This window comes from Puma concolor, chromosome C2, assembly GCF_028749965.1.
Source record: "Puma concolor isolate L17-30 chromosome C2, mPumCon1.1.hap2, whole genome shotgun sequence".
In the NCBI taxonomy this organism is placed as follows: domain Eukaryota; kingdom Metazoa; phylum Chordata; class Mammalia; order Carnivora; family Felidae; genus Puma; species Puma concolor.
This window is the reverse complement of record NC_141675.1, coordinates 39,339,931-39,367,406: the sequence shown is the minus strand read 5'-3', so window position 1 is coordinate 39,367,406 and position 27,476 is coordinate 39,339,931. Positions and strand designations below refer to the sequence as shown.

Below are 27,476 nucleotides of genomic sequence, written 5' to 3'. Positions count from 1 at the left end.
GGAGACTGCAAGTATAATGAAGTAATTTAGGTAGCTAAAAAAATGGATGAAAACATTACAGGAAACTAAAATCAGTAACAAGATCTTTAACTACAAAAAGGAAAAAAGAAAATGAAAGAGACTATTTAATGGCATTGGAGGGCCATTGACTTTGTTTCAGGATTAAAATGAAATGCTGAAAGATCATTGCTTTCACCAGCTCTACCTTCATCTAACAGCCTATAAGAGATTTCTTTCAGTATTTAATTACCTAAACATATGAGATATACATAGGAAAACTAAAATAGCAAAAAAACCATGCTTGACTGAACTCAAACTGCTGAGTTTTAAATGGTCTGTCACCTCACAAGGTAGACTATCTTACAAGGCCATATTCTTAGAACTTAGGGTACAAGACATAGCATACAGTTAAACAGTATCTGTAGGATACAGAAGGTGAAAGTAAAAAAAAAAAAAAAAAAAAAAAGGCTAGTAGACCCCTAGAGATAGTATACTAGTAAATTCATGATGGGAATAGCAATCTAAGTCAATATCGATATAGGAGAAGCCTTAAGATTTTACCCTTTTGAGATTTTCTTTCTCGTTTTCAAACCCTTTTCCTCATCTCTCTTAACCCTGACTTCCTCTTCTTTTTTACCTCATCTGTATCTCACTCAGGATCTACCTCTCCTTGCCCTCACAAATCTTCCCCTCTCCTAATTTATAATAATTGAGGAAATGCATATGTTTTTTACATTTTTTTTTTAATTTTTTTTTTTCCAACGTTTTTATTTATTTTTGGGACAGAGAGAGACAGAGCATGAACGGGGGAGGGGCAGAGAGAGAGGGAGACACATAATCGGAAACAGGCTCCAGGCTCCGAGCCATCAGCCCAGAGCCCGACGCGGGGCTCGAAATCACGGACCGCGAGATCGTGACCTGGCTGAAGTCGGACGCTTAACCGACTGCGCCACCCAGGCGCCCCTGTTTTTTACATTTACATAATCTTTCCTTCAACTATATATATGCTTCTGGTTCTCAAGAGTTGCAATATGGTAGAGTAGGAAGAATGTTGGAAGTCAATCAGAAAATCATTGTTGAGTTCCAGTTCTGCCACTATCTATTTTTGAGATCACGGGCAAATAATTTTTCAAAAGAAAAAGCAAAATATTCTTATCCAAGATTTAGACAACTTAGTATAGACTGAGTTATAGTCTGTACTATAACTCAGTCTAAAATAAGGCCTTTTATGGTTTTTCCACATATTAGAGCAAGTGCAAAATTAAAGTAGGTAAGGTTACCCAAGACCTTATGGTTCAGTTGTCTAAATTTGTTTCCAGTTTTAAAGTTTTGTTCAAGTCAGGATTCAAAGGTGGCATTTGCATTTACTCTATGTGTTAATTAAGATTCTTTAACGTAAAGGGTCCCTCTCTTTTTCCTTGCAATTTGTTAAACAAAACCAAGTCAGTTACCCTGTAGAATTGCCCGTTAAAGATTTTGTTGACTGCTTGCCCATGGTAGCTTTTAACATGTTTCCTTGTGTCATGTACTTCCTATTAATAGAACTAGGGGCTTGATCAGTTTTTTTTTTTTTCTTTTGAGTCATAGTATAAGGGATATTAAAATAGACCAATCAGTTCAAGTCTTGTCATCTTGATGTACCCACACAAAGTTCCTCCTCAGCTTTTCAATTAATGGCTTCAGGAGTGATTGATGGCCATTGCCTAACTCTGATTAGGAATTGTGAAATGGTGATATTCTAACACTCCTGCATTTATTAACTGGAATAATTCTACATATTTTATAAATTCTTCCACTCAATTATTTGATTACCCTAGGATAAGGCAGGATGAATGCTTCTTTGTCTCCAAGTAATCAGTTTCCAGAATAACTCCTTAATACCCCTCCAAAGGTGACTGAATTGGTTTATCTTTGTTTGCTATTAACATTTGGAATGCATAATTTACATATTTAAATTGTTCTGGTCCATTGTAGTTATTATCCATAATCTCTTATCCATACAGAGATTATCAAATTACTTTTGAGAAAAGATGGTGGTATTTGAGAGCTTTCCTGCTTTGGTGAGAACTGATAGGTATTACTGTTAATTTTTAGATGTGAAATGGTACCATGATTTTGTTGGAAGAGAAATGTGTTATGTCAAATCAAATAACATCTCTCAGATTTGTTCAAAATAACCTGGGGGCAAGTAGGTTGGGATATAGATAAAATAAGTTTGGCCATAGGTTGCTAACTTTTGAAGTTAGTATAAAACTATAGGCAACTACTGTTCATTATGTTATTCTGTTGTATACAGTTGAAAAAAATCCGTAATGAAGTTTTAAAACTCCCATTTCAAGAGTAAAAGTTACCTATTATTAAAAAAGTTTATAACAGAAAACCAGGAGAAAACACACAAACTTACGTTCAGCTCATATCCAACCAGATAGTTTCTGAAAATGATATCATGCAAGAGGAAAAAATATACATGCAAGAGGAAAAAAACTGATTTATTACACAACCTCACTTTCCATTAAAAAAATTTTGGATATTTGAAGTTAAGAGATAGTATGAAAAGTGTGATTCTTAAAGTATTCTTTATTAAGATCATTAAAAGTTGTAGAAACAACTTTATTATTATAAAGGCACAGGGAGACAGTTCTGATAAAATATTCAAATTAAACAGTAACTTACAGTACAAAAGACAATTTTAATGCACATACAAACCCCAAATGTCTGATTCAAAAATATTTTACTGTGTCTATTAATGGGCAATGATTAAAAATATAAATTGCTGCTGTATAATAAATATCTGATAGTGAACATCTTGATAGCAAAGTGAACAAAATATTTATTGCTTTTCACATACATATTTTTCCCTGTAATTTAAAATTCCTAATTCTTTTACTATCTTCTCAATCTTTCCACATAATCTCATGGGGGAAATGGTAGTTGTAACAACTACCTCCAGTAACAATCACTGCTGGCAGTGTTTTCTCACTTCCTGTTTTGCAATCACAATCACTTTTCCAAAGTAACATGAACGTTTGCTAAGCCACATGAAGACAACCCTCTGTGACTGGCATTCTAAAGTTTGTAATGAACACTTATCAAATATAAAAGGTGCTGTTTTGAAAATGTGTACTTTATTTGAAGTTCTAAGTGGAGAATGTTTGACAAATCATTTTACCTACTCCCCTCAAAAGTTTCCTGAAGTTGTAAAAAGTCAGCTTAGTAAAATTTCTAGCACTTAAATGTTTCTTTGAGGGCCAGTTGATACCTGTAATATATGGATGTATAAAAATTAACATAATGCAATCTATTTTATAATGGAGAGACCTTACCCTTCTCCCAGTTTTTATACTGAGATTAACATTATTGATTTCATCATGCTTTTTTGTAGCAACCCAGTTATAGATGGTACAAGCAGAATTTCTATCACAACAGTAAAATAACATGAATGCACCATCTTATCTCAATGCTATTTCAACTTAAATATCTACATTAAAGTATTTGATAATCATTGTAAAGTTACTTAACCATATGTCATGTTCAGACAGTGTGTAGCAGCTAGTAATGTGCCTGGCACAGAGTTGATGGTCAATAAATATTTGCCGAATGAATGAAAAAGAAAAGAAAAACTTGGCTTTGGTTGTGCACATTTTAATCACTTTCTGATTTAGAATAAGGTCAGTCTAGAACTAAATACTACTGCACACTACACCAAACTTTGCTGTAAGCTAAAGCAATAATTCTAAACAAATAAACAAAAAAAGGATCACCTAGGTCAGTGATAGTCAATTTACATATTGTAACTTTTTAGATTAGCCCACAAATTTCACACATTAATTTTTTATCCACATACTTAAATTTGATTAACAATGGGGTAATGGAGACCAAGTTGGGCAGACTGGCTAAACTATGCTTTTCAATAAAAATTACTAGTCCATCAGTAAATAATGTTATAATGCCCAATTAAACTAAGATGATGACTACCATGTTAATGTCTGCGAAACTACCAATGAATATAAGGTAGGATATCTTTTAAGTCACATATGCTTGGAAGCAGTAGCTTAACTTCTGAACATAAAAGAATAACCAGGGAGATCTGAATGTAACAGTGACAGAGTTCTATTATTGAAAGTGTGATAAGTAGTAGTAGTAGGTGACCAATTTTAAAATCTAACCATGATACTAGATCTAACATTTCTTTGGCATATGCATTACTATCTTGGACTAGTTAGCATTTAAAAAATACTGTGTTGTTTTTTCTCTCAATCAAAATTAATGTTAAGGTGAAGATTGCTAGCATACTCTTCTTAAAGCCTTTTAAAGGACAAGATGACATTTTGCAACATATGCCAAACTTCATGTTTAGTGTACACTTATAGGCATAGAGGGATGTAACTGTTAAATAATCTTAAATGATTTCATGCAATGGTGAAACCACAGAATGTGGAGAGAAAAGTATTTACACAATAAAATATTCAGCTCTGAAAAAACAGTAAACTTGGGAATCTTGCCCTAACAGTAAATGTGTACCGCATAGCACTGAACAAAAACTAGTTCAAATTTAAATAAACAACTAGAGTAACCTGAATGTGTAAAATTTAATAAAAAACATAAAAATGGGGGTGGGGAACACCTACACATCAGAAGGAAAAAGCGGCCTATAAAACAGGCCAATCTAACTTGACATTCAAAGTAAATGCAAGAGATTCACAAAATCATGATAGTAATGCAAACTAAGTCAAATACCAAGTACCCTTTGATACACAAGCCAAAGTAACTATCAGACTCATTTCCAATAGCTTCACGATATTCATTAATCCACTCAGGCATTCAGGGGAGCGAAGCAGTCAATGATAGCTCAAGTCTCCAAAGTGTAAGAACAAACTTATTTGCAGAAGCGTCATGTAATTTTTGAAGTAATGTCTTATTTTGATGTTAACATAAGATCTATCAGTGCAACTTTATCATCTTCTGAATGTATTACTTCCAAATTTCATTTTGCCATATAGTTTTTGGTGGTTTAGTTTCAGCCAGTGCTATTTAAATGGAAAAAAGGAAAGTTCAGCATAGACTACCTCACATTGTTACTTAATTGTGCTAGATATTCACGCAGCTCTTTTGCAGCTTGGAATCTGCCATAGCGTTTCTTTGGGTTGGCACACTCATCCAGCAAGGCCTCTAGTCGGCCATCTTTGGCAATTTCACTTGGTGGATCATGAAGGAGTCCTCCAGAAGTGCCACGCCAGGTGGCATGTCTGGATAAGAGGTTCTGACAAACAGCATAATAATTGTGGTCCACAGTCGCACGAGCACAAAGAATTTCTTTCGAAAATGATAAGCAAGCCTCCTTATCACAGTCATCAAATTTGCTTTCATACCATACATCCCAATTTTCAGGTTTATCTGTGAAAGGGGGAAAAGCAGAAAGAGAAAAATACATTTTAAAAATGTTTTCATTGCTTCCCAAAATACACTTCACTAATTACCACAGTATTTCTTGCTCCAATTGTATTATAATTTTAAACATTTAAATATATTAACTTATATAGAAACATTTATCAGGAGTTAGCCAACGTCAGGCCGAAAGATCAGATAAGGCCCCTACTACTTAAAGAGTTTAGTGTGGATAGAAACTTTCCACCATACAGAGGAAGTACCATACAGAGAAGTAGGACACAATGCTACAACAGTACACAGGAAGCAGTACTCCTGCCTGGGGCTACAGAAGGCTGCAGGGAGAATATCTGATTTAGGTCTTAAAACAAAAGGCTAAGTCTGAAAAGAAATGAGGGAAAACAGTAGTGTAGGCTCAGTATAGTGTGTGCAAAGGCAAGGACTTAAGGGATTGTTCCAGCTGATTCAGGAGATAAGTAGTTTACTGAGGCTAGAATGTGAGACAGCTCCTGGAGAGAAAGTATAGAAGAGCCTAGAGAAATAGGTTGAAACTTGGGTGGTCATGAACATGATTTCTTTTACAGGAAGGTAACTCTGCGGGCTCGCGAGTGGCTCAGTGGGTTCAGCATCGGACTCTTGATTTCTGCTTAGGTCATGATCTCACAATTCGTGAGTTTGAGCCTGGCATCGGGCTCTGCACTGACAGTATGGAGACTGTTTCAGATTCTCTCTCTCTCTCTCTCTCTCTCTCTCTCAAAATAAATACACTTAAAAGAAAAAGAAAAGGTGACTCTAGAATGAAGACGGGAGGGATTAAGATGATGAGAGCAACTAATAGTCCAGATAAAAAAGCCACATTGTAGAAACGTAGGAGACAAAAATTAACAGGTAAGTTTAAGTTGAAGGTTCTAAATGGATGACAAGGTCAACAGTATTTACATAACAGGGTTAACATTTCATATGGAGAGAATAAAGTACCTATGAGGTATTCAGGTAGGCATATCATATGTGCAATTAGAAATTGACTTGAAACTTAGTACTTTAACTTTTTAATGTTTATTTATTTTTGAGAGAGAGAGAGAGAGAGAGAGAGAGAGAGAGCGTGAGCCGGGGAGGGGCAGAAAAGAGGGAGACACAGAATCTGAACCAGGTTCCAGGCTCTGAGCTGTCAGCACAGAGGCCGACTCAGGGCCCGACCTCACAAACCATGAGATCTGAGCCGAAGTCAGACACTCAGCCGACTGAGCCACCTAGGTGCCCCGAAACTTAGTACTTTGAAGTCAGAGGTACAGTACACATATTTAGAATGCATCAACATAAGAATGCTTGATGGAGCCAAGAGAAGAACTGAATTATATTGGAAAGTGTGTTGAAAGCAAAGAAAGAAACAAAGGGCAGAACCTTTGGGACTTAAGGGGTTGGTAGAGGAGAAATTAGTGAAAAAAATTCATTCAGCAAATCATTATTTGAGTGCCTACTCTATGGCAGGTAAGGGTATATACTGGCAAACAAAATAATAGATGGTTCCTGCCTTCACTGGCTTACAATCAAGTATGTGAAATGGTCATTAAATAAACATTATCATAAACAGTGGAAAATGCTATGAAGGAAACAAACATTTTTAACAGTAGAAAGGTTTAAGAAAGAAACAACCCTCCCTACCATTAGATACGGTGGTCAAGTATAACATTTAAGCTAAGCTTCAAAGGACAAGTAGCTACCTATTTATGGGAAAGAGGTGAGGTGAGGCATTTTAGGCAGAGGTCACTGCATTATGGGAAAGCCCAGAAGTAAAAGGTTCATTCAAGAAACCAAAAGGCCACTGTAGCTGAAGCATCAAAGGCAGTAGACAGAGGGATATTAAAAGTGATGCAGATTGTGCCCTGGTAAGAAGTTTGATTTTATTTTTTCTTTAGGTCTCTTTAACATTTCTTTTGTACACAGAGAACATAACTCAATCTTTCACTTGAAACGTTTACAAATATGTTACAAAATTTAAATAAAACATTGGTTCACCTTAAGCGCTTACATTATTTTGTAAATTGAAGTATAATTAATATACATTGTTTTATTAGTTTCAGGTACAAAACATATGGACTCTTCTATATATTATCCAAAGCTCACTATGGTATGTGGTCACCAACTGTCACCATGTTATTACAATATTATTGACTATATTCCTTATGCTATACTTTTCATCCTTGTGACTTATAACTGGAAGTTTGTATTTCTTAATCCTCTTTATCAATTCTGCCCCTATCCCCTCTGACAACCATCAGTTTGTTCCCTGTATTTAAGAGTCTGGTTTTATTTTGTTTTTTACATTCCACATGTGAAATCATGGTATTTGTCTCTTTCTTCCCGAATTATTTCATTTAGCATAATGCCTTCTAAGTCCATCTTGCAAATGATAAGATCTCATCCTTTTTTATGGTTAATATTCCCTTATACACACACACACACACACACACACACACACACACACACACACACACACACACACAACACTTCCTCTTTATCCATTCACCTTAAGCTGCTTCCATATCTTGGCTATTGTAAATAATGCTACCATAAACATAGGGGTGCATACATCTTTTCAAATTGATGTTTTTGTTTTCTTTGGAAAATACCCAGTAGTGAAATTACTGGATCATACGGTGTTTCTATTTTTAACTTTCTAAGGAACCTCCATATTGTCTTCCACAATGGTTGCACTAATTTACATTTCCACCAATAGTCCGTGATGGTTTCCTTTTCTCCACATCCTCACCAACACTTGTTACTTCTTTTCTTTTTGTTACTAGGTATTCTGACTGGTGTGAGGTGATATCTCATTGTAGTTCTGATTTGCAATTCCCTTATGATCAGTGATGTTGAGCATCTTTTCAGATGTCTGTTGGCCATCTGTATGTCTTCTCTGGAAAAATGTCTATTCAGGTCTTCTGCTTATTTTTTAATAGGATTTTTTTTTGGTGTTGATATTTAAGTAGGAGTTTGAATTTTACCTAAAGAACAATGGGAAGTCATTAAAAATATTGAGCGAGGGAGTGATAAGATCAGCTTTATGTTTTAAGAAAGAAACTATGTGAGTAGAAGGAAACCAAAGGACGGAAGAATTGCAGGAAGTTGTTACTTATCAGTCACTTCACGAATTTGGCAATTAGGTGGTTGCTAATGGTAATACAGGATTTTAAGTCAGGTTCTAATGGGTGGAGGCATGAATGGAGGCTGAGGGAGTAGAAACAGGAAGAGTAAACAATGTATTTAAAAATAGGTGAAAAACGCAGGGCCTTGGAAAAGTCTTAGACATATTTGTTTATGGGGAGGGAAGAGAAATTGGATTTTAAGGAAGGAGTGGGAAGCTGAAGATAAATAACGCAACAAGTTCTCAGAGAAGGATCTACTCTGAAATAGAGAAATTAATGTGTATGGTTTTTACTAGTTTAGATAATAAAGGAAAGGACACTGCGGGAGTTGCTACAGAGAAACCTCAGTGTCCTTGTGAAAGAAAAAATAAAGATCATTTCCCAGAAAGAGGTCAGAAAAGAAGGTAAATACATAAATATGAAATTTTGTAAAGTAGATATTTAAACAGCTTTCCTGGGTGGCTCAGTCAGTTAAATATCCAATTTCAGTTCAGGTCATGATCTTAGGGTTCGTGAGTTCAACCCCTGCGTTGGGCTCTGTGCTGACAGCTCAGAGCCTGGAGCCTGCTTCGGATTCTGTGTCTCCCTCTCTCTGACCCTCCCCTGCTCGTGCTCTCTCTCTCTCAACAATAAACGTTAAAAAAAAAAAAAAAAAAACTAAACAGCCCTTCAATGAGACATTTCAAAAGTGGCCAGAGCTAAAGTAGCACTGGAGCAATGCTCACTATATGAATACACTTGTGTAGTTGTATTTATCCAAGCTTAGGAATCAGTTGGTATACAACTGTGACATGTATTCCAAGAATGTCTGGATAAAAAAATTACAAGAAATTATTTTTACAAACACTGAAATGAAAATTTTGAAAGTTGAGGTAAGTTGCACAACTTTGTGAATATACTAAAAGCCACAGAACCGTACACTTTATTTTTCAATTTAATGTTTATTTTTGAGAGAGAGAGATGGAGTGTGAGCCAGGGAGGGGCAGAGGGAAGAAGACACAGAATCTGAAGCAGGCTCCAGGCTCTGAGCTTGAACTCAAACCAGAGATCGTGACCTGAGCCAAAGTCAGATGCTTAACCGACTGAGCCACCCAGGCAACCCTGAACTATACATTTAAAAAAGAAAAGCATGATGGAATCCGATGCGACACTCACAAATGCAGGAAGAAGTAAGTGGGGAATAAAGCACTCTAGCAGGCTGTCTACTCCCTGTGGGAGGATCTACATAGCAAGTCAAGAAATAATCAGAAAACAGTTTGGTGAGTATAGAATCAGAACAAGGTACTGGGAAAAACCAAGTATTTAACAGGATCAAGAGAAGATCGTGCAAAACCTAAGAGTCAAACTAATAAATTTTTGTTAATTTCCTGCATTTCCCAGATGCCATACATTTTTGGTCTGAGTTCATCAAAAAATCCTCCTAAGACAGGAGAAGAGGGGATTAAAAATATAAGACATTCACCATAGAGCAACAATCTTTCAATTTCTTTTACTAAGTAGATTAATTACAGAGTTACAGGCTTTGTCTCTGACACTTTAAAATTCCTGTGGCATTTAATTTTCAAAACACTTCAGACAGTCTGCCCACCTATCCTATGAAAAGCTCACAAATAAATGGAGAGGAAAGTTTTGGGTAAGATGTAATAATGTCAAACTGAAGTTAGGGATCTGCAGTGCTAGAAATCATCTAACGGTTAAACAAAAAAACAAAACAAAACAAAAAAATCACCATTGGAACCCCACAGAACAATGGAACACAGAACATCACTGTAAGAGATCCCACAGGAAAATAAGACCTCCATGTTTACTCTGGTAGTCTGTCACTATATAAAAACTTAATTCTGCATTACACTCCTAAACCACAAACTGTAGCAGACTACATGAAAAATACACACACACACACACACACACACACACACACACACACACACACAGTATACCTGGACATTTGAACTCAAAGGATATTTTACTAAATATGGAGAAACTCTGACTAAAAGTACAAGTATAATAAACTAGTATGTGTTTACTGACACTGGTCAAAAAAAACAAAGAGGCAAGGCTGCCATCTAAGAAGGAAACTAAAGGTTTTTTTCATATAAATGTAAACTTTATTTTATCATAGAAAAAATCTGTACAAAAAGCAAATCTAAAATTTATATACTTACTTTGTCTAATTAACCTTTTGTCGGCAACCAAAACATTTTCAGCATCCACAATGATTACCTTCCCATCTCTAGGACCAACTGCAAAATTGTCAAAGCTGACGTCCAGGAGGTAGAGTGCAAATTCAAAGTCATTGTTTGTAAGCTGCTCAGCTATTTCCATCAATTGCCAAGCGAGGTCAACTCGTTTCTCCCATGGTGCATTAAAGTAACTCCACAGTTCTTCTCCAACGTAATTTACAGCCACCATTCTTCCACAAGCTCCAAGATATTTTGCAAATGGCCAACCTTCATCAGATGGAAAACTCTACAAAAGAATTATCTTCATATTACAAAAGATCCCGATGAAGATATCCTAGGTCTACCCCACCTCCCCTGATCCTCTTAGCAGAGACTGTTACTAGGCATGCACTTGGTATTTCTTATTATATTCAGGAGTTGAAGAGAAATAAAGTTGATTTCTTTTCTAATTCATAACATTACTATGGACCTAAAATCTTTAAAAAAAAATTTTTTTTTCAACGTTTATTTATTTTTTGGGGGGACAGAGAGAGACAGAGCATGAACGGGGGAGGGGCAGAGAGAGAGGGAGACACAGAATCGGAAACAGGCTCCAGGCTCTGAGCCATCAGCCCAGAGCCTGATGCGGGGCTCGAACTCACGGATCGCGAGATCCTGACCTGGCTGAAGTCGGACGCTTAACCGACTGCGCCACCCAGGCGCCCCTGGACCTAAAATCTTTTTAAATAGGTAACTTTACATTATAAAGCTAAAACAGAGTAAGTCTTACTTATCAAAATTTCAGAACCAAACTGATCAACAAAACATAAGCCACCTTCCTTATTACCAAATCTAGAAGTATTTACATTTTCCTTTATCTTTCTAATTTGTTTAAGTACATTCAACCATCCTTTCCTTTGAATGAACAGCACTACAGGCCTATTGGCCAGCAAGTATTTACCAGGCAGCACACACTGTGCCGTACTGGCAAGAAGAGTGAATGAACTAAACAGAGTCTTTAAAATAAAAATTTTAGAGGAGAAGACAGATAGCAAGCAATTTTGAGTATAACAAATGTCAGTTATTAAGAAGTAGTGTAGGTCCTAAGGGAGCATTTAATAGAGGCTATACCTAGTCCACAAGCGGGCAGGGGTAGAATTTAGCAAGGGATTCACAGAAGTGTCTCTTACCCCAAGATTGGTAAAAAGCAGTCTGATATCCTATTGATGCAACCTGCACTCCAGGTACCTTTGGTCCCAAGTCAGTTGTTTCCCTTCCTACTCCCACTGTATTTTCTGTTCACCTTTAGCTCAACTTCAAAATTACTTATTATCTTAATCTTCGCAAGGTTTTCTAGGTTTTGTAATCACTGGGAAAATTAACTGGCTAAAACAAAAGTCTTCCATATTGATGAACAAGTCACTGTCAACTCAAATGTCAGGCTTTATCTAAGATACTTTCCAGTGCTAAAATGCCCAACTACAAAAATGAGCATTGTAGTGCAAAAGGATGGGAAGTAATGTTTTAAACAACTCCTTGGAAGATAACATGACTAGAGGAAGTTATGTTATGTGCCATTCCATCAGCCTAGCATCTTTCCTTGAATTGGGGGAAAAATTGTAAGATGGTATTTACACAAACACTGCAGGGGAAACAAAGGAAAACACTGCAGAATATAAATACAGCTTACTTCTATTGCTAAAAATTGAACAATCTATGTACATTTAGAGAGCTGGAGATGAGGCCTTTCTTCTTGGACCCCTTATAAAAATAATATTAACTTAACTCTGAACTTTCATAAAAGTGAAAAAATTCAGTAATATCCTTAACATTAAAATGTTTGTCAACTTAAAAGCAAAAGGTTCTTAGAACTAAACTTCATCCATAATTACCTGTTTTCATTTGTGATTTCTTTCAACTGTAACTATTAATGAACAGTAACTGTACTTGTTCTTTGTGTATGTAACTTTCTTTTAAGTTTTAGTATCTGCAGTTTTGTGATAAAACACTAATTATGTAAATTAAAGATATGATAGTATGAATCTTTACATATAGTAAATGAATTAATTCAATTTTAATTCAGATCCAACATCTACTCTGATTCTTTAGCAATTAGAGGGAAGCACCCTTCTCCTCTTGTATCTGAGAATTTTTTATTTCTTATGGATACTGGGAAAAGTGACAGACTGCTCATGTCCAAAGTGAACTGCTAAATCCGGTTTGCTAACCATGTGTTATTTTCAACTTTTTCTTCTCAATTTCAAAATACCTCCATGACCCTGAAAATTTACACAAATGATTACAAAAGATTTAACTGTTTCCCAGAAGTATTCATGTACAAAGTACCTGACATTAACAAAAAAAAGGAAAGCACTAAAAATTGGTAAATGGGAGATTATATACTTTTGTCCTGCAAAAAGTAAAACAAAAAAATTCCCTCATACACTATTGGTATATTATTCACATGCCATACTGTAAAACAGATACAAATATATCTTTGTGAAAATAAAATGGTCTTTGACAACAGGAGAAAAGGGAACCCTGCCAACATCTGCACATGTACAAATGCCTCCTTGTTTTTGGAGACTTTCCAACTGGCAAACGACAGTTAAATATACACTTCATTACCCAAGGCCCTCATAGAAGAGGATAAAATATATGAACAAATGTCACAGTGAGCAATTTTATATTCATACAATGATTTTTGACAATGTTAACTAAAATCCTGTTATGCCTCATTTTAAGAAGTGCACTGCAATTCTTTCACATAGCTTGCTATCTAATCTTTTGGAAGAACTTTAATAAATGAATTCACGCTACTAGTTCAGATGACATTTTTTCATTGTATAATCAAAATAGTCAGATTTCATTAATGAGAAAAGAATTCTATTGAACACACTACAGTACAAAGAAAATGCTCAAAGGAAGCCGAAATATAATTTTTATTTAAAACAATTCTGGCTTAGCATCAAAGTTCCATGGTCAGAGTTTGAGAGACAAAATTTTAAGATGTTACAGAGTGGACTTGGACTTGTTAAATATATCAAGCAATGAGAAACACAAGTTCTTACTCTCTGATTCCCAAACTCCCACAGGGCAAAAACAAACAAACAAACAAACAAACAAACAAACAAACACACACACACACACACACACAGCAGCTAGAATAAGAAGTTTATTGGGGCGCCTGGGTGGCGCAGTCGGTTGGGCGTCCGACTTCAGCCAGGTCACGATCTCGCGGTACGTGAGTTCGAGCCCCGCGTCAGGCTCTGGGCTGATGGCTCAGAGCCTGGAGCCTGTTTCCGATTCTGTGTCTCCCTCTCTCTCTGCCCCTCCCCCGTTCATGCTCTGTCTCTCTCTGTCCTAAAAATAAATAAACGTTGAAAAAAAAAATTTTTTTTAAAAAGAAGTTTATTGCTGAGGTCCACAGGTTTTATTTTAAAACAAACCTTAAAATCAGATTTTCAAATTGCCTAGAACAACAGACACATAGTTTAAAGTAACCTGACATAACGTGTGTGTATTTTAATAAGTTATTTACAATTAAAAAAATATGTACAAATACTTTTCATTTGAAGGAAGGAGTCTTTAAACTTGGAATGATTTAAATTCTAACTGGACTGGAGGCACTCCAATTAATTGTTTATGGTTTTTTATCAGGTCTTAACTTACATCAAAGTGTAATATGTAAAGTCTTTAAAACTAAATATTAGTTCAAAAGTGTACGAAGTTACAAAATAGTTATAAAACTATGTATTTTCATTACTGTATTTTTTTTTAATTAAGTTGGTGAGAATCCAAGAAAACTTCTAGGAGTATTATTAGCAATGTAGAAATTAAAAATGGATATTCAAGTATTAAGATACACATGACTGATAAGATTTAAATAAATATTAAATGCCGTCACTGTTAATTTATAAAATATAAAGTATTTTGAGTATGAAACCTAAGATAAATCTCTCTCTCTCTCTCTCTCTCTCTCTTTCTGGTAACAGAAAACTACAAGTTACCTCCTGGATACCTGATAAAACCCAAATACTACTAATAACAATATTACATGCATCGACAGTAGCTTAAAGCCAAAGTTACAGAAATAAGTAAACAAAACCACTGGTGACATTATATGTACATATTTGATATTAAAGATCAGAAAATGTAGATATCTTATGCTCTTTATGGTATATAACATTTTATAAAATTTGTATACTTAAAAGACAATATAATATACAAGTAGAAAAATGGAATTGAAATCATAAGAGTAGCTTTAAGGTCCACCTTCACTCTGCATCTCACTAACAGTGACTGTGGCAAAGCCAAAACTTCTTAGAGCTTTAGCCTATTCCTCTGTAAAACTGGAATAATATTTGTACTACCACATATATTCATCAAGGCAACCCAAGGACCAAAAGAAAAATAGTATAAAATATACTTTGCAGATTTAATATTACTTTATGAAGAAATGCTTACCAAAACATTTTATTTTTCCTATTTATTTTATACTTCCTAAATAAATCTGCTAAATAAGAAGTCCAGATATTCATCAAGAGTTACCCTTATTTTCATATCACTTACTGAAAGGCATCTAGGAATAATGAACATCTTCCAAATACAGTCAAGAACTACCAAACTAGAAAAGCATTGTTACTGTCCTCTAGTAGTTTCTAATTTACAATGAAATATATTAATTAGTCACCAAACTTTAAGTAATAAAAAATGTGTAGGGCATCTAAAAAAAACACCAAAAATACAAAAAAAATTAAAACTTGGTAACATATATACACATAAACTCAACACTGTAATTCACTTTTCATTTACAATAGTTAAGTACCACAGAATAAATTCTAAGTGCTGAAGTAATCCATCACCTATTTATTGATCAAAATCAACCATCATGATGGTTTATATGATTTATAAAGAAGACGTGAAATCTAAGAATTCTAGAGTTGGAATGTATGTGAGTTGTAAATCTAGTTTAATCTTATTAGCACAGTTTAAATGATTTGCCCAAAGTCACACAGATAAAAGGCTGATACAACCCCTCAATCCAATATCCTCCTGTTTCAGAAGTTTCCAAATTTTGGAAAGGTAACAGTGCATATATTACATACACCTATTATGCAGAGTCTGGGACATATTATGCTGAGAAAATAACGTAAGCTTATACATTCTAAGTGGGATAAATTACATAAATTATCTCATGTGCTTTCATATATATGTTTTAATTTGACAAAACCTTTGTCAAGTTTTTAAACTGGAATTGCAGGTAAGGGACTGTAGGTTAACTCACATTCCACTGACTACTCAAGCAGCTGGAGTAAAACAGAGTTAGGAGATTCAGTGTGGAATGAAGAGAATATAAATTTTGTATTAAAAAATTCTAGATCTAGCCTAACACCATCATGAAATGCTAAGTAAACAGCTGTAAATAAAACATAGTCCCTATTTGCAGGAAGCTTTTTCAGCCAGAGTTGGGAGGATGGTTGTTAAATACACATAAATTATAAACTACACAATTTGTTACAAATTACAAAGTAAGAGTAGCTGAGAAAGAGTAGAGACCTATTTCAGACTGTGTGGTAAAGAAAGGGCAGCCTCTCTAAGGAAGTGCTACTTACGCTGAAATCTAAGAATGAAAATAGTATTAGATAGACTGGGGAGGGGGCAGTCAGAAAGTTCGAGGCACACAGTACAGACAGAAACCATCTTCTCAGAACTGAAAAAAAGGCCAAATCACCTTCAGAAAAATAAATGAGGAGGAAATGGCTTCAGGTAATAGTCTGGAGAGGAAGGGAGGGATCAAATTATGTTGGGACTTACACAATAAAACACAAACTCCTCAACATGGTCTATATGCTTTAGAAAACAACAACAACAACAACAACAAACAAAAAAAGGCTTAACATTCAGAAACACTGTATGTACATACTGGAATTAAATATCCTGTGACATGTTATTCTTAACAACAACAAAAAGTTTTTACAATTAAACAAAAAAACACACGTTTTTACAATTATCACAATACCCTTTAACAACCACTGTCCTACCAGATTACTAAAGTCATTTTATGCTGTCAGAACAGTTATTTTAAAAACACATACAACATACAAATAAAACAGATTAAAATAAAGTTAACTCTAGCACTTGTGATCTATAATCTTTTTCTTTCTCCTTACATGACCAAAAGTAGGGTTTGCATACTAAATTTAAAAGACTATACTTCCTTTAATACAGGAAATAAATTATTTTAATGACATTTACTAACTCACAACATTCCATTAAAAGGAATGTAACTTTGAAGTTTACCTAAAGAGGAGATGTATTACAAGATTCACTTTGTAAAGAAGAGAATCCCTAGTACAAAGAAACTGACTTGAAAAAAAATCTATTATCAAAACATACAATCTAAAGTCTATAGGTTTTCTACAGGACTGGCATTTCGGCACACACACATATTTAAACTTGGGAATGCTTATAGAAAATGAATGTTACCAAAAGAATAGATTCAATTTGTTTCGAATTATTTTTAAAAGCCCAAATCTGAACAAAATCCCACTGTAGTAATGCATGTTATAACAGCTGTTCACAGAGATTAGTCAACTGTACTGGTGACAGACTAATGTGTTCACAGTTTTGTGAACTGTCTGGAGGGGGAACATAGTAAAATTACTGGGATAATTTAATGGTTACCTAATTTTTGCTAAAACTTCTCTGAGACTTTAGCTTCTTAATTTTATACTGCCAAATAGTGGCCAAACTCCATTGTAAATAGTATAGAATCTTAATAATCTCAAGATTTTCAAGTTAAGAATATGTTCTATTTACTTCATTAACTAACTTTTCCTTAAGTTTTTATTTACTAATTTTGAGAGAGAGAGAAAGAGAGCATGTGGCGGGGAGAGGGGCAGAGTGAGAGGGTGAGAGAGGACCCTAAAAGCAGGCTCCACGATCTCAGCACAGAGTCTAATGCAGGGATCAAACCCATGAACCATGAGATCATTAACTACCTGAGTCAAAATCAACAGTCGGACCCTTTACTGACTGAACCACCCAAGCACCCCTAAATAATTTTCTGAATGCCATCTTCTACCCACCTCGAATTCCAACAATATTAAGCAATGCCTTTAAAATACCAAAGTTATGTTATTTCACTGAATATCATGTCAACAGCTATTTCCAAAATTGGAAACTAATGTCAAAATGCATCAACAAAAAATTTGTATAATTTTAATAGAAATTAATAGTCTAAGATGAATAAATACACTCTCCGTACCAAAACAAAAAAAACAAACCCACTTGGCCACATATTTTAAATATGCGTAAATTTACTAGTTTCAACTGATGTTTTCTTAATTACTGTCAAAATCAGAAAGTGTGATTCACATTTCTAAGTTGAAATACGTATCTATAAACACCATACTCAAACACTGACTTCTAATAAGACAAAATTTCCAAGAAAGAAAAAGAATATAATAAGCTTCTTTTGGACCCACTAACCTAAGAACGCTACCTTGCTTTCTTCAGTCAAGACTTGATTTCTTTAAAGAGTCTGCCAAGTAGAACAGTAAGTAGTAACTTACTTCCCTGGTTCCTTAAAAATGTAAGCAGAATTAACATCACCCTTCCAAAAAAGCCTCAAATATCCTCTGGTTGCAAAGTATCTGTTAGACCTAATGCCTGGTTTTAGATTTGTGTTTCTGTTGTTGCTTTAAACTCAATAAAGAAAACAAAACTCTTGGTTCCCCTACCCCAAAGCCTGGGGTTCCTCATCATCATAAAGAATTACTCTCTAGTTAGTTGCTCAGACCAAAATCCCAGGAGATAGACTTTATTTTTCTGTTCCATCACACCTTACCCATCAGGAAGTCATTTGAGCTACTTCTCCAAAATATATTGGTTCTGTCATTTTTATAACCTTCATCGCAACCATCTTAATCCAAACCACCATGCTCTCCCCCAAACTTGTGCAAAAGCTTTTCAGATTTCTCTTACCCCATACACCCCATTCTCCACAAACCAAGCCCTACTCAAAACACTTCTATTGTTTCACATTGCTCTGAAATAAAATCCTAAACTCACTTAGCAAGGTTACAAGGCTGTATAGGATATGATCCTTGTCTCCCTCTATGATCTTCTATTCTACCATGCTTTCCTACTCCCATGCTCTTTACTCCTCTGGATTTGCAATATCTCTTGTTCAAAAACACTGCCCTCAGATCTTTGCACCACTGGCTTTTTCTCCCATTATTCACACCTCAGCTAACCTGTCATTTTTCCTGACCACCCAATTTAGAATATTCTATCCCCAATCCAATTCTCCATCACAAGAGTCTGCTTTATTTTTGTAGTATGTAAAATCTGAAATTACCTTGTTTTTTGTTTGCTGTCTACACCTAGTGCCCCAGAACACAAAGGCTGCACAAACTGTGACCTGGCCTGCCATCTTCACTGTACCCTAAGTGTATATAGATCAGTTCCTGGAACTACTGAGCAATGCCACAGAATTCCTGCCAGATCTTTTCACCTCATAGTTAAAACTCCAAGTGTGCATGAGAAAGGCAAAATATGGAGACCCTGAGGCAACATACCTACCTCAGATAATAGATCTTTTTTTTTTTTTTAATCTGTTTTAATGTTTATTTTTGAGAGAGACAGAGCACAAGCTGGGGAGGAGCAGGCAAAGAGGGAGACACAATACAAAGCAGGCTGCAGGCTCTGAGCTGTCAGCACAGAGCCCTACACAGGGCACTAACTCATGAACCCGAAGATCATGACCTGAGCCAAAGTCAGAAGCTTAACTGACTGAGCCACCCAGGCACCCCCATGATGATAGATGGAACTTTTAAGATTCTGTCTCAGAGTCTAAGAAATTAGACCAGACCTAACCTTTATTTCTAAAATTATCATTTAGTTTCTGTACTATTTAGAATCATTAACCTGTAATAACTTACAGAGAACAAGTGAACTTTTGCTTTATATTACTGAATCTTTATCTAAACCCTATTTCTTACAACAGTCTTTCTGTTTCATGGGGGACAAATCCCTAACCCTCCTTTTAATTACTACTCAAAAAAAACCTATAGCCTAAAGCTGCTACAGAGGTATTTAAGATGTGTATATATGCAAATAAGGTAACATTTTGAAGGTTTGTCAAAGGAAGAGTAAAATGTGTATTTCTAAGATATCAACATAACGTACTAAAGAACTTTTCAACTACTACACCTATCTAAAAATGAAATGAGTTGATTTGCAAAGTAGTAACATATTGTAAAAAACTTTACAATTAAAGACATTTTGTGTATTTTACTGAATAGTTGCATCTCCTTTAATCTTTAAAACAATCTTGTTAGATAACTGTTATAATTCCTATTTTTTTGATTAAAAAACCGAGGCTCTAAAACTTTAAGTGACCATTCAATAGCTTTCAGGTAGTAGAGAATGCTATCACAATACTGCCCCTACCGCTCCTCTCATCCCCCCTGACCCCATCCACAGGCTAAATCCCATTTATCCTTTAGAACTCAATTCCTCTGTGAAATTTTTCCTGGTATCCACTCCTATAAAGATACGTTAAGATGTCCCTCCCTAAACGAGTCATTTGACAGAGTGCAGGCACCTTTTTTTTTTTTTTTTTTTTGGTAGGGCTTATAATGCTATAGTGATTGTAATATTCATTTATATATGTACCTCCTACATAGTAAGTTACCTGCTGCCTAGACAGATCCTTTGAATCCAGGTATCTTATAACTGACTATTTACCAAATGAACAAATAAAATCCAGTTCTACAAGTCCAAAGAGCTTCCAGGCATTTCATAGATAACTCCCTATCAAGAATCAATTTTAGTAAGGACATACAAATTGGATAAGAGATTTGATTACATAATTTCAAACCTTTCAGGGTCTATGACTGGGATGTGTAACCATCCACATCTTACAGTAGTAATTTACAATTATTTACTAACGTTCATTATAAGTGCAGGGAAAATGCAGGGCTTATATTCTAAGGTAGTAGTAGTTTTATACATAATGAATGGAAAGTTAAGAAAGAAAAAATGTCAGCATTCTGTGAAGTTAGCAGTAATGACTGCAACACAGGAAGTAGGCCAGAGACCATAAACCAGAAAAACAAAATAAAAACCAGTCTGATGATCCGCTAAGAAACTAACTACCCATGCCTAGAAAGCAGACCCCAAAAAGTAAGCTTATCTATTCCCTAACATGTGAGGAGTATGTGCTGATCCATGTGGTGGAAATATGAAGGGAAGTAGTTGGAAGATCAGACAAAAGAACAGAAAGGACCTCAGAATTAATAATGGTGAGAAGATATGAATAAATTCAGAAAATAGGCCAGTGGAGCAAAATTATTTTGCTCCACTGATCTGGAAGTGGTGCTTTCCTAAGAGTGACTGCCTGTTTCTATGGGCTTTCCAAAATAAAAGTCTCTTTTTGGATGAGAGGTAGACAGAATTATTTTATTATTTCAGTTTTTTCATCAAGTGTTGATGCAACCTGAGGAAAAAAAAAAGCAGAAAAACAATAAAACCTCTAGATTTAAGGTTATGAATTAGATAAAAAAAGTGCTCTATTTAGAACTACCTAGTCAGAAACATCTCTGAACACTAAATCTGGGAATGCAGTTACCACAATTGTATCTAGTGGGAGAGAAGTAGGTGGCTCCCTAAGCTATTACTTGGCAAAGAAACTCCCGAGACAGTCTGGAACATCCTTTCAAAACTTTGCTACTGCCCCACAAGACACTAGGCTACATTTAGCTCTGTATTTTTTCCCTTTAAAGGCAATCTTTGTTTTTGTTCATTTTGTTTGAAACTGATTGTGGCTATGTAAAAATTGGGGAGGAAGGCAAGCTTGAAACAGGGTTCTCCAACCTGGTCTCATACCCTCTTACCAGGAAGGGACCAAGCACCAAAACCCCCAATCCTCTTTTAGAAGTTTAAAATTACCAGTTAAAGTCAAGCTTAGAAAAGAAGTAGAAAAAGAATAATTTTTCAAGTCAAGAGTGTGAGACTCACAGTTATTGAGGCTAAAAAGGAAAAGGACCTACTCCAATAGCCTCATTTTGTAGGTAAGCGAGTCCCATAAAGAAGTTTATCAATTTGTCCAAAGTAAGACAGTTGGTTAAATGACCATAATCTTTTGTTTACTTCAAAAACTGTATATTAGGCAGTACACATTAAAAATATTTTTCCTTTAAGAAGGATTTGTCAAGGACAAAATAACATTCAAAGTTTTCTGTAAAAATTCATCCTGTAATATAGGAATGGACTAAATTAGTATAAATAAGTAATGGCTTATAGTCTAATAACTACCTTTAAAGTGATCCATATTCCAACCAAACTTCAAACCAACTGGTCAAATACACTAGATACAGTTACTTTTACCTTATTTAATGTCTAATATTTATTGAGTGCTTACTAGGCATGTGGCACTATATAATGTGTTTCGCATGTATTATGTCATGTACAAGAATTGAAATAAAAGTTAAAAACCCACACTGTAAGTGACAGTTACATACTGTAAAAATTAAGGAACTCCTATTAAACCCATGATGCAGGAAATTTAGGAAAAAGTTCTACAAATGTAGTGAAACAAATTTCCATTTCCTTCATACTACACAAACATGAGCTTTCTTTATTTCTGTAAGTAAGACTATCATCACTATCTCTAGGTCAAGTCAGCTATACAGTTTGGGCTTCAGGAAATCCAGACAGCATTTTTCTTTAACAAACACACAGCTTCTATAAACTCAAGAATAGGGAACTACAAATATTGGTAGAAAATTTACCAAGAAAATAACAGAAAACATCTTGCCATCTTGCCAAACACTTTTAACATCTTGATTTTCCAATATTCCAAGAATGCTATTAACAATATAGAATAAACTGGGGCGCCTGGGTGGCCGACTTCAGCTCAGGTCATGATCTCACAGCTTGAAGGCTCGTGGGTTCCAGCCCTGCGTCGGGCTCTGTGCTGACAGCTCAGACCCTAGAGCCTGGAGCCTGCTTCTGATTCTGTGTCTCCCTCTCTCTCTGCCCCTCCCCTGCTCATGCTCTGTCTCTTTCTCTCTCAAAAATAAACAAACATTAAAAAAATTAATAAAAAAATATAGAATAAATAATTCCCTCTCTCCATTTTTTTTCCACTCTCCATTTTTCCTCTCTCCATTCTTTTCTGTGAAAAGAAAAAGTATCAGAGTAGAAGATAAAGGTTCTAGCATTTTGTTACTTGATGTTCACAAAATTTTTTTAGAAGATGATAATCCTATGGCTGAAAACCTTCCTTTGAACTAGATAAGCTGCTGTAAGGGCTAGTAAAGCTATCCAACAATAAGAAGGGAGTTGTACTTTCATACTATTTCATACTGGGAAGGCTGTGTTACAAATCTATATAGCCTTACATACATAAGGTATGAGTGTAATAAGTCTTACAGACTGTTAATACCTTTCATGTCTTCTTTCAAGGCATAATAGAAAATTCAATTTGTTGTTTCTTAACATCAGAAGAGGCGATTTTTAATGGGCTAAATTTACATACATGTTTTGGTTCAAATATTTATTTTGGAAGCATGTTTACCACACTGGAACTTTTGTTAAGAGCAGTTTGATGAAGTCAGTTCAAAATACTTGTTTTTCTCCAAAGTAGTTTTTGGACAATATAAGAAAAATCTAATTTGTGACCAACTGTCCAAAAATTCAATAAGTAGCTCCCTCTCCTGGAAAAAAAAAAAAAAAATGTGAGCTCCTCTTCATGCTGTAAAATACATGCTTGGATCTTTAAAAATATTTTTTAAAATACATGAACCAAAAAGTACATCTATACAGCCAAATTTTCTATCATTATTAATACCACATACTATCATAAATGGCTATTAAGTTTTATAGAAACTATATAAATACAAAATTGTACTTGTTTGTCTAGTTAACAGAAAGTAATTAAACATCATTGACTTAGTGTGTAACAATCTTTGTACCTAATCACAGAATTTTAAGACTCCTTTCACTGTAGTGGTTTTATACCATTATCAAACCTTAATTACATTGTTCATACTTCTTAACTCACTATTTTTTTCCAAAAGAGGAAAGGGTTCTATAAAGAAAGTAGCAGCTCTAGGAAAATTTCTTATTTAAAAATAAATCTTATTCAACTTGCTTGTCATCGTGTTAAAAAAAAAAAAAAACAACAATATGAATGACTGGTATTAAGGACCTCAAATTTATATTTCTCATATCACTCAATAGTTAGAGAGCTAGGTTGCCTGAATTTAAAATGCAAATACAAAAGTCAAAATTAACAATGTTGATAAGTACATGTCCTCACATACTAAAAACAAACTCTTATCCCATAACCTATCTCTCACCCACCCACCAGATCAGAGCAATTGTGTCACTAAGTTTAAATTACAAGAACACAACTGATTTTTTTAAAGTTGTTTATTGCTAAAGATGAAAACAGAGAAAGAGTTAAGTCTGAGGGAAGAGTTAATCAGAAAACAAGATACAAGCACACTTGGCTATCTCAACTATAAAGTAAACTGAAAATGTCAAGACAACTTCAAAATTCAAAAAATATAAAAGCTTCTCATATAAAGCAGACTTACCATAGTGCAAAATGAATGCCAAGATATTTTTATAAAGCAGTGGATAATGTTATTAAAACATTAGTCCTAGTATTTGTTGATTCTAATACATCAATACTCATAATTACCTGATAAAAATCTTTCAACAGGCACCCTCTATTACAAGTGAGAAAATGTGTACTAAGATAGCTCCTTACTAAATCTTGACAGACTATCTGCAAATACACTGCTGAAGCTTTCTACAAGGACCAACATTCCTAATATAAACATCTCCTTCCTAATATAAACATCTATTTCTCAAAGAAAAAAGATAAATGAAAAAAAGTTTCAAATCAAATGTATATAAATGAGGACTTAAGCTTCACAGGCTGACTGCTTTTATTGAAATTATTTGGTAAAATAATTTCTTGTAGGGAAGTTTACCCTCTAAATTTTATATACCATTCATTGTTAAAGAGAGCAGTGTTTAATATACAATCTGTACTTTCTATGTGATTCGTTACATACATCTTATGACAGCTTAAAATTTACGAACACTCACACTAAAGTCTTGAGGCAAAGTATTTACTTCGTGTTAAAATTACTTGGCTGAACTAATTAAACGAAGCTGGTTTCTCTTAGCTAAGTTGGGTGATGGAGAACTTGAGAAAAGAAATATAAATGAATACCATATATTCCTATTCACGCGCTTCAGATTAAAAAAACAAAAGAAAACCAAGAATCCTGTACAACCACACCCCCCACTAGTGACAATCTCAGCAGAACAGAAAGAGAATGAAGCATAACAAAGTTACTTGTGATTAATTTTAAGTTATCCTCCCCACCCTGTATTAGATAAACAGCAAAACAGGCATGGAAAAGGAGCAAGGTAACTTTCCTGCAATTACAGGAGGGATCACAATCCCACATTAGTCACCACTATCCAAGGACACCGCACTGAAGCTGGGTGGGAATGTGTAGAAATTCAGGAACTACTCCAATGGTCAACAGTTTTTCGGGTTTTGTTTTCTCTTTTTGCGGTCACCAGTAAGAAGATGCCAACCTACTCGCCCCTAAAATGTACGTTTGTTTTCAAAATAAAGTCGCGTGAGAGCCAATAACTCAACTGGACCAGAGGTGAGAATCTCCTTCCCCTGTTTCTCACCCTGGCCTAACATGTCATCTTCTTCCTGCAGTCAAATTACTACATGAATACGGCAGGTCACAGAATCAGGATGAAAATGTCGGTCTTGGCCTCAAACCCTCCCAGTCCAAGTCCAAAGATGCCTTACTTTCTGCCCTTCCTAGTCCCACTCAAAGCACGATTTATGGATTAACCTCATCCCTGACCGCAGTCTCCATTCCCCAGCTTTTCCTCAAATTAGCTGCCACATAAATGAGTTAAAGAATAAAACAAAGATTTTGGGGGCGAAGTTAGACCAGCCACAAAGAGTACTGAAGGGGAGAGCAAACGCGGTACAGAAACACTTGAGAACTAAGAAAGATCCAAGGGCTCATGAACAAACTGCGCCGTGGAAGCGCAAACCCCGGCTGATAAAAGCAGAAAGGCTGGGAGAAGAGCCCAAGGAAACTCACAAGAGAGACATTTTGGGAACGTACAAGACGCGCTCCCTCTGGTGTTTAAAGGATCCGCAGTCAAATCCAAGATGCGCTCGAGTCTAGGTGCCAAGAGCAGACTCTCCACCAGCCAGGTCGCCCTCCGCAATCCGACACAGTGCCCAAGGGTCCCCCAGGGCCGCCCCCTTCCCACGCCCGCAGGCTGGCCCAGCCGGGCCGGGTCCAAACTGGGCAACGAGCGCGGGTGTAGCCACTTCTCCGACTCCAGTTCGCCCGCGCGGCCCTTCCCGGCAGGACGCCCCCCACCCGGGCTCCGCGCCTACCTGTAGCACCAGCGGCTCGGGGTTGAAGGCCAGGGTCAGCAGCAGTTGCATACGCTCCGAGTCCTTGAGGTTGCGCAGCAGGAAGCTGCCCGAGTCCTTGGTCTCCGCGTAGCGGCGCACCAGGCGATCGAGCAGGCGCTGCGAGGGGCAGTGCACCAGGTCGGACCAGCCCTCCACCGCCTCCGGCGTGAGCAGCCGCACGTCGCCGTTGAGGCGCGCGAACTCGGTGCGGGGCATGGCCTGGAGCAGGTCGCAGCGGGGTCGGCCGGTGGCCCGTTTGCAGATGCTCTGGTCGAGCTGCGCCAGCTCGCGCTGCGAGCCGAGGCGCTTGAGCACCACTCGGCGGCGGCCGCCCTCGCGGGGCTCGCCGTACTGCGCGAAGTAGACGTTCTTCACGTTGAGGAAGTCCAGCAGGCGCAAGCGGCCCCACGCCTCGAACACCACCTGTCCGTTGAGGAAGCGGCGGCACCAGCTCGTGCCGAAGCACGCAGGGCACTTATTGAGCTGCAGGAAGCGCCGGTCGGCCAGCTCGTTGCGCTGCCAGGAGGCGAGCAGCGACGGCGAGTGCAGCACCATCAGCACCAACAGGCTGCCCAGCGCCGCCAGCTTCAGCGAGCGGGACAGGCGGCCCAGCTTCGGGGGCACCAGGCGCCACATCCCGCCCGCCGCCCGTCCACACGCACCCGGAGGGCGAGGGCACCCCGTGGGCGCCCCCGCCGCGCCGAAACCCGAAGAGCGACCGGCTGGGGCCCCCGGGCGAGAGAAGGAGCGAGGTCGCGGGCTGGGGCAGGAGGCGGAGTAGGTGTGTAAGAGAGAAAAAAGGGGAGCGGGAAGGAGCCGACCAAAGCAGGCTGCGACTTCTTCCAGTCACTAGACTCCACAACTCTCGAGCTCCCTCCTCCGAGCTCCCCGCCCTCCGACTCCGGCGGCGCCTCCTTCACGCCAACCAAGTTATAGAGGAGCGGGAGGGGGAGGGAGCGCGGGGACCCGACGGCGCGCGTCCGCGCGCGCGCACGCGCACTGTTCGCTCGGGGGCGCGAGAGCTGCGGCGGCGGCCGCCTGTGGGGCGAGCGGGGTCTCTGAGGAGAGGGAAGAAGGGACTCACGGAAGGGGAAGAGAAGCTGGAATGTCTCACAGCGAAAAGTAGCAACAGTGTAGGAAGGTGGGAAGGATGAGGTGCCCGCGCGTCCCTGACGCCTCACGCCCCGATTCGTACGCGCCGGCTCTCCAGAGAGGGAGAGGGGGCCAGGGGGCGGGGCTGGTGGGGCGGAGCGAGCGCGTCGCGCGCCGCCCGGAAAGCGTAAGCGCGAG

At 37.2% G+C, this 27,476-nt stretch overlaps 1 protein-coding gene across 2 annotated transcripts; it reads right to left on the bottom strand.

The window, feature by feature from the left end:
* Positions 1 to 2,557: 2,557 nt before the first annotated feature.
* Positions 2,558 to 27,399, bottom strand: DIPK2A (divergent protein kinase domain 2A). Of its 2 annotated transcripts, none has more exons than XM_025913992.2 (3): positions 26,166 to 27,399; positions 10,697 to 11,000; positions 2,558 to 5,394 (listed from the first exon to the last, which is right to left on the bottom strand). In XM_025913992.2, exons 1-3 carry the CDS (start codon positions 26,820 to 26,822, stop codon positions 5,063 to 5,065), a joined length of 1,293 nt encoding a protein of 430 aa, XP_025769777.1. In that variant the 5' UTR covers positions 26,823 to 27,399; the 3' UTR covers positions 2,558 to 5,062. The 2 variants fall into 2 exon arrangements, with proteins under 2 accessions (XP_025769777.1, XP_086530609.1); XM_086674483.1 differs by lacking the exon at positions 26,166 to 27,399 and adding an exon at positions 25,861 to 26,090.
* Between the last annotated feature and the right edge of the window lie 77 nt (positions 27,400 to 27,476).

Excerpts from the sequence above, each read along its gene's own strand:
- DIPK2A (XM_025913992.2), bottom strand. The coding sequence starts at position 26,822 with ATGTGGCGCCTGGTGCCCCCGAAGCTGGGCCGCCTGTCCCGCTCGCTG. Across the intron at positions 11,001-26,165 it reads CCGAGCCGCTGGTGCTACAG|AGTTTTCCATCTGATGAAGG; the intron begins GTAGGCGCGGAG and ends ATTCTTTTGTAG. Across the intron at positions 5,395-10,696 it reads CAAAAGGTTAATTAGACAAA|ATAAACCTGAAAATTGGGAT; the intron begins GTAAGTATATAA and ends CCCCTTTCACAG.